Source organism: Austrofundulus limnaeus, unplaced genomic scaffold (assembly GCF_001266775.1).
Source record: "Austrofundulus limnaeus strain Quisiro unplaced genomic scaffold, Austrofundulus_limnaeus-1.0 Scaffold90, whole genome shotgun sequence".
NCBI classification, from domain to species: Eukaryota; Metazoa; Chordata; class Actinopteri; order Cyprinodontiformes; family Rivulidae; genus Austrofundulus; species Austrofundulus limnaeus.
In genome coordinates this window covers 1,366,434-1,378,745 of record NW_013952492.1, presented here as the reverse complement: position 1 = coordinate 1,378,745, position 12,312 = coordinate 1,366,434, and the positions used below count along the sequence as shown (strand labels likewise).

General features: G+C 36.2%; 1 protein-coding gene across 1 annotated transcript in view; it reads left to right on the top strand.

Annotated features, from left to right (window-relative positions):
* The window catches only part of LOC106520335 (voltage-dependent calcium channel subunit alpha-2/delta-1), a gene marked incomplete at its 5' end in the record, with an annotated part of 59,557 nt that overhangs the window by 35,854 nt on the left and 11,391 nt on the right, over positions 1 to 12,312 (top strand). Inside the window, 11 exon segments of the mRNA XM_014012356.1 lie at positions 3,452 to 3,523; positions 3,668 to 3,739; positions 3,872 to 3,933; positions 4,202 to 4,278; positions 4,956 to 4,967; positions 6,678 to 6,686; positions 7,898 to 7,958; positions 8,053 to 8,144; positions 9,288 to 9,369; positions 9,972 to 10,034; positions 12,083 to 12,186. Coding sequence (XP_013867810.1) covers positions 3,452 to 3,523; positions 3,668 to 3,739; positions 3,872 to 3,933; positions 4,202 to 4,278; positions 4,956 to 4,967; positions 6,678 to 6,686; positions 7,898 to 7,958; positions 8,053 to 8,144; positions 9,288 to 9,369; positions 9,972 to 10,034; positions 12,083 to 12,186 — 706 coding nt within the window.

Below are 12,312 nucleotides of genomic sequence, written 5' to 3'. Positions count from 1 at the left end.
ATATATATGTGTATATATTATTGCCAATATTATCTTTTATGTTGACAAATTTAAAATTTTAAAGAAACGCTAGTTTTACTGTGAAGTAGTGAACTGCAATAAATCCAGTTTTTGAAGATGTCTGTCCTGGCCTTTTTTAAGGACCTGAGTAGTTTCACAATTTGTCAAAGAAATGCATCTGGACTTCTAGTCACCGACACATATTAAGACGTGACCCAGTAAAAATTAGCCGTGACCCCACAAAAGGTTCCAGCCCTCCTCTTCAGTAAATCCCACTGCAGCTCACCCAACTTCAGCCCCGAGGCGAGCTGGCACTGACAGGCTGCATGGGGCCATGTGTTGCCCAGAACTTCACAACGGCCCCTCCACTGATCTGAAACTGAAGACCACACACACTTCACGACAGTTATGGATCAAATTATGCTTCGTTTTTCTGGTTCTTACTTTAATGCTTTTTATTGATGTGGTGATTTATATGCTGTCAGTTCCCATTAGTGTAGGCCTGCAAACTCTATGCACTGGAAAATAACATAAAAAAGAAGTGACTTTTATAATCAGGGATGAAGACTGGCCTTTAAATTGCAAACAAGGAAGAAAATGAGTCTGAAGAGGTGTCAAGTTTATTATGACACCTTGACAAGCAGTGTGTTTAAAAGCCTCAGGCTTCACTGATAAGATCTATATTATTTATCATCTAGTTCTTTAAAAGTAAGATATATTTGTCCTTTCTTGCTCTCCCACCATATTTGCATTAGACCTGAAAGATTTTAATCTGGTATAAGATGTGCATGTAACTAGGACTATTTTTTTCTAAATGACTACTGCAAAAACAATCCCACATATTTAACACCAGAATTTGTCCCTGCACGTTTTTGTTTTCACAATTTTCTCAGAAAAGGATACAAAACAGGAAGCTAAAGTTCAGTAATAAGTATGCTGTCACTTTCCATGAGGTGAGACATTTATTTAGCACAAAAAGTAAAAGAAAAAAAACTGTTTGGTAGATTGTTTCTTTGTTGTAACAATAACCTTTGGCAATAAAGCTTGTAGCTGGCATGTGACTGGCAGCACCTGGGGGTACCAGAAGCTCCAAGTGTCAATAGCAACAGTAAAATAAACTGTTTGGCAGTCAAGATTTGGCAATTTTTTCATGTGTGTAACCCACATACTCAGCTCTACTGCTCGTCTCACTAATGCATGTTCCTTACAAATCTGGCACCATTTAAAAGGAAAATTAACAGGCTTTACAACTGTATAAGACTTATTGCTAAGAAGCATTGTTACAACAAAGAAATAATCTGCCAAACACAAATGCCCTTACTTTGTGTGCTAAGTTTAGATGTACTAGTACCTGTAGGTGTGGCTTCACCATTTTTCTATTACATAGCCCATGTAGTCATAGGTGCATTAGCCAACTATCACTTCTATCAATAGAAATTATTAATTTGCCGTCATGTTAAAAGCATACAAAACTAAATGGATAATGCTGATTCATGCTTGTATGTAATATATTTTTGAGTAGTAGTATAGAGATCCATATTTACCCATTAACCTAATGCTCTTGAATTGGTGATTAGATTAACCCTGCAGAAATTGTGCTGTAGTATCCTCTATACCAAATGATGCAGCTGTTGTTTTTAGTCATCAGATAATATATTGAACTTGTGTCATCATTAGGTAATGTAACAAGAATATTAGGTGTTGTAAAGAACACTGTTGTATGAATCATCAGTTTTAGTTTTGCTCCAAAAGGCTGCTATCTATGTTTTTTCTTCCTTTATTTCACATTTACAGTCATAGCACTCAAGAGTTTAAAACCACACACGTTCATGGTATTTTTTTTTGAAATTCTGGTGTGTTTATTCCAATAATGTTATATAATAAGTTTCAGGAGTCCATATCAAATTATTCGACAGAGTAATATGACCTTAGGGTGACCTGATGCGGTAACAAGGCACCATCAAAATGATCTCATTTTATTGTTGCATTGCAGCAAACTGTTTTCTCATCAGGCCCGAGGCACATTCTCACTGAATCAGCCAAATGCCATAATGAGGAATACTGAGAGTGACCTTGATGTTTAATGTGAAATATCACAGCCAAACTTTCTGTCTTGCTTCAGTGTTTTTTATTTTCATCTCAAACCTTCACCCCAACTCACTAAATCACTTGCTGACATACATTGCAGCAGTTTTTTTCTTTTTTTTCATGTTTTTCTGCTTTGACACCACCCCTCATTTAAACTTCTTGTTGGATCTTCCAGTGTCCCCTTTTTTATTTTCTCGCATCATGCCTCAGTGTGTAAATGATGTTTTATTTTGCTCCAGCCTGTGTTGAACCTCTTGATCTTTTATTCTTTCTTTTCTAATTTTCATGTTGAGCTGCTTCATCTTCATCGTCTTCCTTTCGCTGCTTCGTTTTATTTCACTTGCCATCTCATGTAAGAGACTTCATCTATGCCTTTTACAGAACGTGATTGTTTATTAATAGCTTTTTTTTGGCCAGTGTATTGCTTTGTTCATCACATTTTCATTATGTAAAACTTGAGTTATCCTATTGCAATGGCTAGTTATTCACCTCTCTAACCCCTAAAAATATATATATATTAAGAAAAATGTGTATTCCTTTACCTAAAACTCACAAGATACCTCTTTAACAATTCTCTTTTAGCACATCATGCAGCATTTTAAGTTTGAAAATGCTGCGGAGGGCAGGCTGGGATCAGATTCCACGACCTCTTCTTTTATAGAGAAGGTCCAGATTTCTGCTACTATTTTATATCACCATAAAGCAGCTCAGACATATAGGATTTTTAAGAGAGGACATTCATAGAGTTCAGTGTCACTTTGTATCAAATCAGATTCAGCTGTGTCTGGTGTCAGATGTAGTGTCAAAGTGCTGCCATATGGCACATGGCCTTTGCTTTTCATGTCCTGGATTTGATTAGGTTCAAGTGTTGGGAGAAGCTATTGTCACTGCTTCTGAATAGAATATAGAACATTCTGTCACAAATAAATATATATATAGACATATATGTTGTTAACATGTGGATAAATGACTGGACTTAACACCTGAAACTAATAAACCCTGTGTTGGAAGCTTTTCTGTTCAAATCTGAGGTTTCCTCAAAAAGCACTAAAAAAAATAACTGATTCAGAGAATATGTTTTGATATGTAAGAATTATTAAAATTTACTTTTTCATAAATCAGATTATTTATGCTTTCATTTTATTAAAAGAAATTCTGCATTAAATACAGCTAACTTGCAAGAAAATGTTACCAGCTTTATTCTGGAAATGCAATGAGTACAAAAAAATTGTATTTGTTTCTCTTAGCTGTTTTATTTGTGTGTGCGTGTGTGTGTGTGTGTGTGTGTGTGTGTGTGTGTGTGTGTGTGTTTAGTTTTCTGTAAATATGCCTTATTTCAGATTTGAATATTGTGCCTTTACAGAACCCTAAATTCCAGGAGCCTGTAACTCTGGATTTCCTTGATGCAGAGCTGGAGAATGACATAAAAGTGGGGGTAAAGTATCCAGATCAACAAATCAACCACAAAATGGCTTGGAATTATTAGGCACCGTGCCAACAAATGAGCCAGTACTGCACCAGATTCAGTCATGGTCACAATATTCTGTATTTCTTTTTCTTTTTTTGTTTCTTTATGCAGATTAGAAAAAATATGATCGATGGAGAGACGGGAGAACAGACCATTGACACTTTAGTGAAAACTCAAGATGAGGTAAAAAAACTATTTATTATATAGAGTATCACACAATTTTTACCCAAGCTCCATCCATTCATCCATTTTCTTTCTTTACCCTCTTCTTTTTTCTGGGTAATTGTACTTAAATTTGGGATTGATTTTCTTCAGAGATACATAGACAGAGGAGTCAGGACATACACATGGGCGCCAGTCAATGGAACAGACTACAGGTGAGACCTGTTTTATTCTATTGAAGGTTTATTAAGCTTATTTTACTGAATGCTAAAAATATTTCTGTTGATGCAAACTATTTCAGCTAAAAGAGGCAATAATCATTTCGAGTCATTTTATTTTTCTGAGTATTTAAAAATTACAGGTTTTTTTTTTCATTTTGCTGACTATGCACCTTCTCTGTAGTCTGTTAATTCTGATTAGGTCATGCTTTAATTAAATTAAACACATCTACATAGTTTAATTATCGTGTTTTTTTTTCTGCAGCCTGGCTCTTGTTTTACCAAAATACAGTGAACACTTCATTCAGGCACAACTGGGGGATGATATAAAACAAGCCATATGTGAGTATCTATGCATCCAGACATGCAGAACAATGAGATGAAATGTTGTTGATCTGTCACATTAAACTTACATTCATTCTTGAAGTAGTCTTAAGTATCTCCACTTGCTTTGAATTATTCTCTGCTATCTGCAACCACAGCCACTCCTTTGTATTTTGCAGCTCAGATCAGTGAACCCCCACTGAGCTGTTCTTTTTGTAGTGTAGCCCACTGGTCAGTTGATCTTTACTCCCACTCAATCTATCCAACAGCCTTTTGCGCTGATATACCCAGCCCAAATATTACATTGTTTGATCTTGTTTAAATTTGACACGTCTATCTCGTTTTATTCCTTTCATCTGGCTCTCTGGCGAAGAATAAGAGAAAATCTTTCCCATTTTTATGATTCTTGTCCCGGTTAACAAATAGATTTTTATTTTAATCCTCCACACTTAACATTATGAAATATAATTTAAACCCATTTATTCTTGCACTGATGTATTTAAGCCTGAGTTTCCTTTTCTAATTGAAACCTGAGGATGAGATGTTATAAATTACTATCCAAGTATTGTTTTAAGAGGACAGCTTTTACACATAGGTATATTCTGTGTATTAAACTGTTTGTGCAAAGTCTTGTATTATTGATTCTGATAAAAGTTTTCCTTTTATTTTATTTTTCAAAAAATAATATTCCACAGCTTCTTCTTGGGGCAAGTATTCACAGTTATTCTTTTTTTTTCTTTTGATTGTTTTGCTCCCCACTGCATAAGCATGTTGTTTGTTTGTAATGCTATATACCACACACGCTGGGATGCAAATATTATTCAAACAGCTGTAAATTTACTAATTAATTACTTTTTTCTTAATTTACAATTTCTATGTAATTAAATTGTTTTCATTGTGGAGAAAAAACAATATGTTAGGAAACTAAAAGGATAACATGGTTGTTGATTTTTGAGTTAAGAAAATAGTGTATAATTATAGCCTTAAATCTAATGTCATTTTGCCTGTTCTAACTGCTTTTATAACCTTAATAAGGCCTTAACAAGCTAAAATGAATAACTCAATGGAAACTGAAAAAATAAATGGTTAAGTTTGTTGAAAATATTAGTTCAGCTTTTCCATCTTGCCTTTTTAAAGATGAAATCATCTTCTGCACACTTGACTCACATAGCAAACGTTGATCAAACTAACGTATTTGGTTGAAGGGCTGGATGGTTCTTTGTATGACTGTTGATCTTTGCTTTGATCACATAATATGAGTTGGGGGGAAGAAAGCATGCCGTCATCTTGCTGTACGGTGGAATTTTCATAACTTTGACGTGACGCCACAGTGTATAAACAACTAGCGGTGCAGTTATTCTATCAAATGAGATTTTGAGTGACTATTTCAGCCTGTACTTCACTACTCCTCTGCTGAGTCTGTCACTGTGCCATAAACGCTGTCAGCACATTTACAGGCCTGTTAAAGAAAGCAACACACCATGCCTTACTGCTGCAGACTACTCTGATGGGGATTTGGGACTCTAAAGTTCCCTGTTCAGCCATATAGAGTTTCACATTGGAGCCAGACCACCTAAACCCCAATCTATCTTATCACTTTCATACAGTTGGTGGTTTCTGCAGCCACTTGTTCTACTAATAGTAAGGGTTTCTCTCCAAGGGTGTCTTTGTTGAGTATAGATGTTTTTCATGTGATTTGAGGAATGTCGTATTTGTTGAGTAAATGACCCAATACTTATGGTGAAAAGATGCTGACAGATAGGCAAAAAGCAGAAAAAATGCGTAACGGTGTTGAAAGCCATTAGACTGAGCCACCCTGCCCAGTTTTATAGAGGCAATGACAATGAATCAACTTGTTATGTTTTATGTGGAAGACATCACTTTATCCTGCAGATGTCCGAGACCCCAAAGGAAACTCGGTGCTCAGTAATTGCTTTCACAGACTGCACCACATGAGTCAATATATTTTAAAGGAACTGTCCAAAAAGTCTTTATTTTAAGAGATCAGTGAATGATGGCTATTGATGCCTGTCATGTCATTTATGAGATAAAAATAACAAGATGGTGTTTTAAATCAGGAGAAGGAGAGCTTTGGAGGAAAATTTTCAGTAATACTACCTAGCTTTTGGGGTTTTATCATTTTACGTGATCCCTCTCTTGTCTGTTTTCCATAATGCTGTGTTCTGTGTTTTTATAAACTGCACTGCATGATGATTTTTGATGCTGTTATCCATGATTTTTTTTGTAATAATTGTTATTAATTTTATGTAGACTTTAGTATCTGCTATAGGAAATATTGATAAATTCCAGCAACTTTCTGCAGGCAGCATTTATCAGATGATGAATGCATTTTATCATCTTTTGTCTTTTTATTTTTTTGCCTCTCTCACCACTCTTCTTCCTTGGGGTCACAACAGGGCAAAAAGGCAAGTATTTCTCAGTCAGCTACTCTCTCATCCCTCCTCAGTGCTTCTCCATTTACACACTCTATACCTTACTGTATCACCTCATATCTGTCCAGCACCTTTTTTTGTCTGTGTTTGTAGATGTGGGAACTTGTTGTGGAATGTGTACTGATGTGTCTCTGTATTAACCAATGTTTGCAAAAAAAACAGTTGTTTTATCACATATACTTTCTAGTTGCTTAACTACTGAAATATAAACTGATCAGCCACAGTGTTCTGACTACTCATCTGAAATTGAAGAGCTCACTCTACAAGACTGCTTTGACTACATAGGGCATCCAGACAAATCATCTCAAAGTGATACTTCAAACCTTTTAAAATAGGGTTCTATGATGGTTTCATTTGGGAAAACATCCTAAATTATCATGTTTTGCAAATGTTTCCCATTTGATTGTTAAACATGGTCAGTAACATGGTTTTCCACTTGGAGGACCTGTGGAAAACATGGCAAACTCATGGCTAAACCTTTACACTTTTGAATTTCACTAATATCTTTCAGAAGATAGCACCACATTAAATGGGTGAACAGCCCATTCCATGGCAGTTCAGAAGTCACAGATGGGACTTTCTCTTACCGTGCTCTTGTGCTCTTTCAGAGGACATTAATCAGTGTGGTATTAAAAGAGGCATGGGAAAAAAACATGGCAGCTCTGACATGTTGCTGTCACTCAAGTTGCCGTGTCGCAGAGGGACTCTTGCCCCTTTTTATATTACAGGGATCAAAATACGTACACATTTTTAGGGTGTTGAGTTTCAAAATAACTTTATAATTATTACGGTTATATCCACGCCACAGCATAATTTTAGTCTGTGCTGATAAAGTTGTTAGCCTTTGCATTTCCTCTTCTGCAGCAAGACGCTCATGGGTCTTGTGAAAAATAAATTTTAAAAAAATGACAAAAACACAGAAAGTTTAAATCTGGTGTTTTACGCTGGCCCACTTTTTCACTACCTCGCTCAGAGGTTAAGAGGCACAGCATACGGGAATGAAGAAAGGCTCGTAGTCATAGAAAATTATGTTAGAAAGCTTTACACTCTAACAAGACCTGAATGTTCCTCACTTTTGCTTTCATGTGTCAGTATGTTATAGATGATTGGTATATATTTTTGAAACTCTAAACTCTGACAGTTTATAAGCCTAAACCAGCCATTTTGTGTGTGTTTTTTTAAAGCCATGGAAACCTTACAACCAGAAGGTTTCGATGAGTTTGGTTACACCTTCATTGCACCAAGGTGAGTGGTCCTCCCATCACTGTAGACATCACCTTACAGAACACAAAAACAGACAAGGGACAGAGATTCAAACTCAACAATACTGTTTCTTCAGGGAGTACTGCAAAGAGCTGAAGCTCTCACTCAACAACACCCAGCTTCTCCTCGACTTCAACCAGTATATTGATAGAAACACTCCAGATGCATGTGAGTCATGCATCTCTTTCACTGCTACTTCACTTGGCACATTCATACTGGTTGTGTTTATTTCATGCATTGTTTTTTTTTGTTTTTTTTATTTTAATTAAGCAGGATTGTAGTGACCATGACTCAACTTCACAAATTCACCCAGACAAGTTTACAGTGTTTTTCATTCTCCTACATAATGTAATAAATATGTTTTTTGTTAGTATATGTAAAGTAGATGCACAGTATCAATTTCCCCAGTCTCATATTATGATCTCAGGGTCAGTGCTGTTTGAGCAGGGTGACCTCAGACTGATCGACTGAGTTTCCTAGAAGCCTGATGTTGTCATTCTATACAGTGACTCATGATGTTTGATTTGTTATCCTCTAATGGATCTCACTTCAAGTATGGCTTACCACCATCATCCAGCAAATGGATTAACATATCCTGGATCCATTTGAACCCAAGGTCAAGTCATATTGGCATAGTTGTTGTTCTTGATTATTTTTTCTTGCTGTTATGTTGAGCATTTGTAAATGAAAAAAAGAAAAGAAAGGGATTTATAATTTACAAAAATGCTTAAGATTTACTGCATAATTTACCTAATTTCCCTCTGGGATCAATAAAGTGTTTTTGAATTTGAATTGAATTGAATAAGAATTATGTAGAATCCTTTACGAACATGTGCTTAAATGATTTCATTTTGAAAAGTACTTCTCTTGACAAGGAAGCTGAAATTCAATCCCTTGTCATTATCTGCTTTATAATAGCCAACCCTTCACAAAATACTGTCTGTTCTCTGAGTCATAATGGCTACTCAGGTCACTCTGCTTTAAGATGTCAGGAGATTTTTTTTTTAACATTCATCTTGAGAAAAGCTTTGGCTGCTCCTTTTGCAGACCCCAACTACTGCCTTTACATTCTGGATCACTGAAAGCCTTATAGTTTGCCAATAAACAGATGTGAGCGCTCGTTTAAGTGCATTGGTCAGTGACACTTGACCGAGAAAGTTTTTTTTTTTTTTTTTGCAATCTAAAGGCGTTCACTTTCTCTGCCCAGATGTGTTAAACTGCCATTATTTCCATTCCCATAGCTTTCCTACCTCATAGTTTGGTGCTGTAATATTTACAATATGTGAAATTTATCTTGTCCTTAATCCGCAGGCAATGAGTCTCTTGTGAGCCGTCTGATCCTGGATGCAGGTCTGACAGCTGAACTGGTTAAACTTTGGAAAGAGCAAACAGTGTATGTGCCAAAGATGTGTTTCTTCTATATTTAAAGCAATGCAAAAATGTAACCATTTTTTTGACATAGGAGAAATATGAACTTTCTTAGTAAAATGCTAAAAACATTTGCTTCATGCACTGCATTCTGTTTTACAACTGAGCATTTTCCCTCTGAAGTATGATAGCTGATGCTTATTTCATGCACCACTTATTGGCTAAGAGAGCCAAAGTCTTAGCCTTTTATTCTCTAATGTAGATGATTTGACCTAATCTTACTCGTGAAACACGATGAAAGCAACGCACAAAATGCACATTATTTCCAACATAGTGAACTAAGCCAAGACATGCTGTTTTGGGAGGAAAACAAAGTAATTACATCACTTTGTTCCCCTTTTAAAGTGTGTCCATATGTCTGAAATAATCCGAACACACTTTTGCCATTTCTGAAGTGTGTCTGTTCATCATTAGGCTGTACAGTACAAAGACGAGTCACTTGTCTTTGAACTGTTTGTGTTACTGTATCAGTGCCGCTTATCGTCACAGGTTTCAAATAAGTTTTTCTTATTAGCTGTACACTATTGATTTGGACATGTAATTGGCTGGTATTTTTCGTGTTCTCAGGGATGGGATGGTGGCCAGGTTTGTTGCTACAGATGGAGGAATCACAAGAGTCTATCCAAGAAGGTACTTGCCCAATTTTTTTTCCTGTGTATAATCTTAGGTTTTACTGTAAGAGCTGGCAAATCCAGCACAGGGTATGAGTAAAAAAGCCAAACCTCAAGTTTATCATTGCATGCCTGAACTAGATTATGGAAGTCTTCTTTGGCTAAACAAGCCATAGTTAACCAAAGCACATGAATAGAAAGAGACTGAATTTATTTTCTTGTTTATTGATGACATTTTTTTTATCTATGTCTGACTGGGTAAGAGCTAATAGGATATTGTGATAATCAGTTTTGGTTGTTGTCAAACTCAGCCAACATGTGGGATGTTTTGGTCACATTTCAAAATGTAGTTAGTTGTGAAAGTAATTGAAAACGAGAGCCAAAGTCACATTATCACTCTAAATGAGTGATATCTGAAACCAGGTATTTAATAGTTTATTTTTCCGTTTAGCACAACTTCCTTCATTCCTCTTATCATCCGCCTCCTCCAGTTACAGTGTATACTTTACTGTCTTCAAAAAGTTCCTGTTTTCTTGAATGTGTGGGTGGACAGCTGTCTTGATGAGCTCATGTTTTTTTATTTGCTTCTTGTTGAAAAGTGATTGTTTAGTTGACCCTTGTATAAATGGTTTGTGCATTTCTTTGCTGCAATGGACTACACACACTGCACTGCTTAGCTTGTGTTTGGGTGTTTTTTTATTTCAGTGTTGGATCTGTTTCATTTTTAGAAAAGAATTTCTAAAGCTAAATTTGAAATGCACTAAAAGTTTTGCATCTTGAGAAAACCCATCTTAATTTCCCAACACATGTGCCCCAAATGCAATTTCCACTTTTCTATATTTTTCTCTTTTTATCACATTTCAAAATTGACTTCACAAAGTCATGGATTTGAAAGGTTTCTTTGCATGTTTGTATCTGTTTTTTGCTCCTTTCTCTAGACAACATTCTAAATAGTTTAGATTTCTGATGATGGCCAGTTTGTTGCTCAGTGGGTGCCGTGAGTCAAAGAACAGATGCTGGTCTGTGTGTAGCTTTTGGGCATGCCTCATGTTGAGACTTTTATCCTCCAACAGTGTAGACTGAACTACTCAAAAAAAGATTTATTTTTTTACTTCCTCCCAATACTGTAGATATTTTTGTGGCTACCAGTGTGTATGCTCTGAGTCAGTATTTTGTGATTCATTATTGTCTAGATATATTCATACTTCCATCTGGTTTTATGAAAGACAATGGTCTAATATAAAAATATTCTATGTGGTGTGTCCTGCGTAGAAACAGTGTTTTGACGTGTCTTATAAACACTGAAAAGTACTGCGAGTACAACTGACTAAATGTGAAATAAATACTATAGAAATACTATTACAAGTAAAGATAAGAGAATTTTACTCACTGATGAGTTGTGGTAAGTAGCTGCTGTCTTGAATTCTGAACTCTCCCACTTTCTTACAGGGATATTCTATTGGAGGGGTGTTTAAATTTATTTATTTTTTATGTTTAAGTGAGAAATTCCCGCTCCCCAGTACAACTGAGCTGTAGCTAAAGTAACCTACTGGTACTAAGCTACTAAGCTAATTTAAAGCCCTGTACACCTCCACCTACTGGATGGATTCGGTCACTTTGTGGGTAAAAATGACATGCATTGTGGGAGATGTAGTTTATTTTCAGGGCTGGCTGTAAAGCAGCATTTGCTTAAATTAATACATGAAAACATTTTTCAATCTCTCACGGGCCACATACAGTGCTGTGGTGGGCCATATTTGGCCTGTAGGCCTTGAATTTGACACATGTGATGTATAGTATCTGAATTCATAACTTGTTGCTCCCTTGTTGGAAGAACTCAGCCTTATTCTGTTAAAATTACAACTGCAGTAGAAATATGTAGTGGAGAGGTAAACTTCCAACAGGACATGTGGTCAGGAGTAAAGTCCAGCTGTCACTTGTTCAAGCATTTAGGGTTACCTTGACTGAGGGTCTTTGTGAGCATGGAGTCCATTAGTTCGATGACTGTATTTTATTGCTTTATGCTTGAAATCCTTCATTTATGTTTTGAGTTTGGAATGTTTTCAGTGCTGGGGAAGAATGGGCAGAGAATCCAGAGACATATGAGTCCAGCTTCTACAAGAGGACCTTGGATAATGAAGTGTATATATTCACAGCTCCATCTTTCAACAGTAAGTGTTCATGCATGAGGATCTTCACTGTCTTCAGACCTCATTCCATCCCTACTAGCAACAATCAGACTTTTAGGCCTGATACCACCCTTTTTATCCTTGTCCCTTTCCTGCTGTGTTTCCACT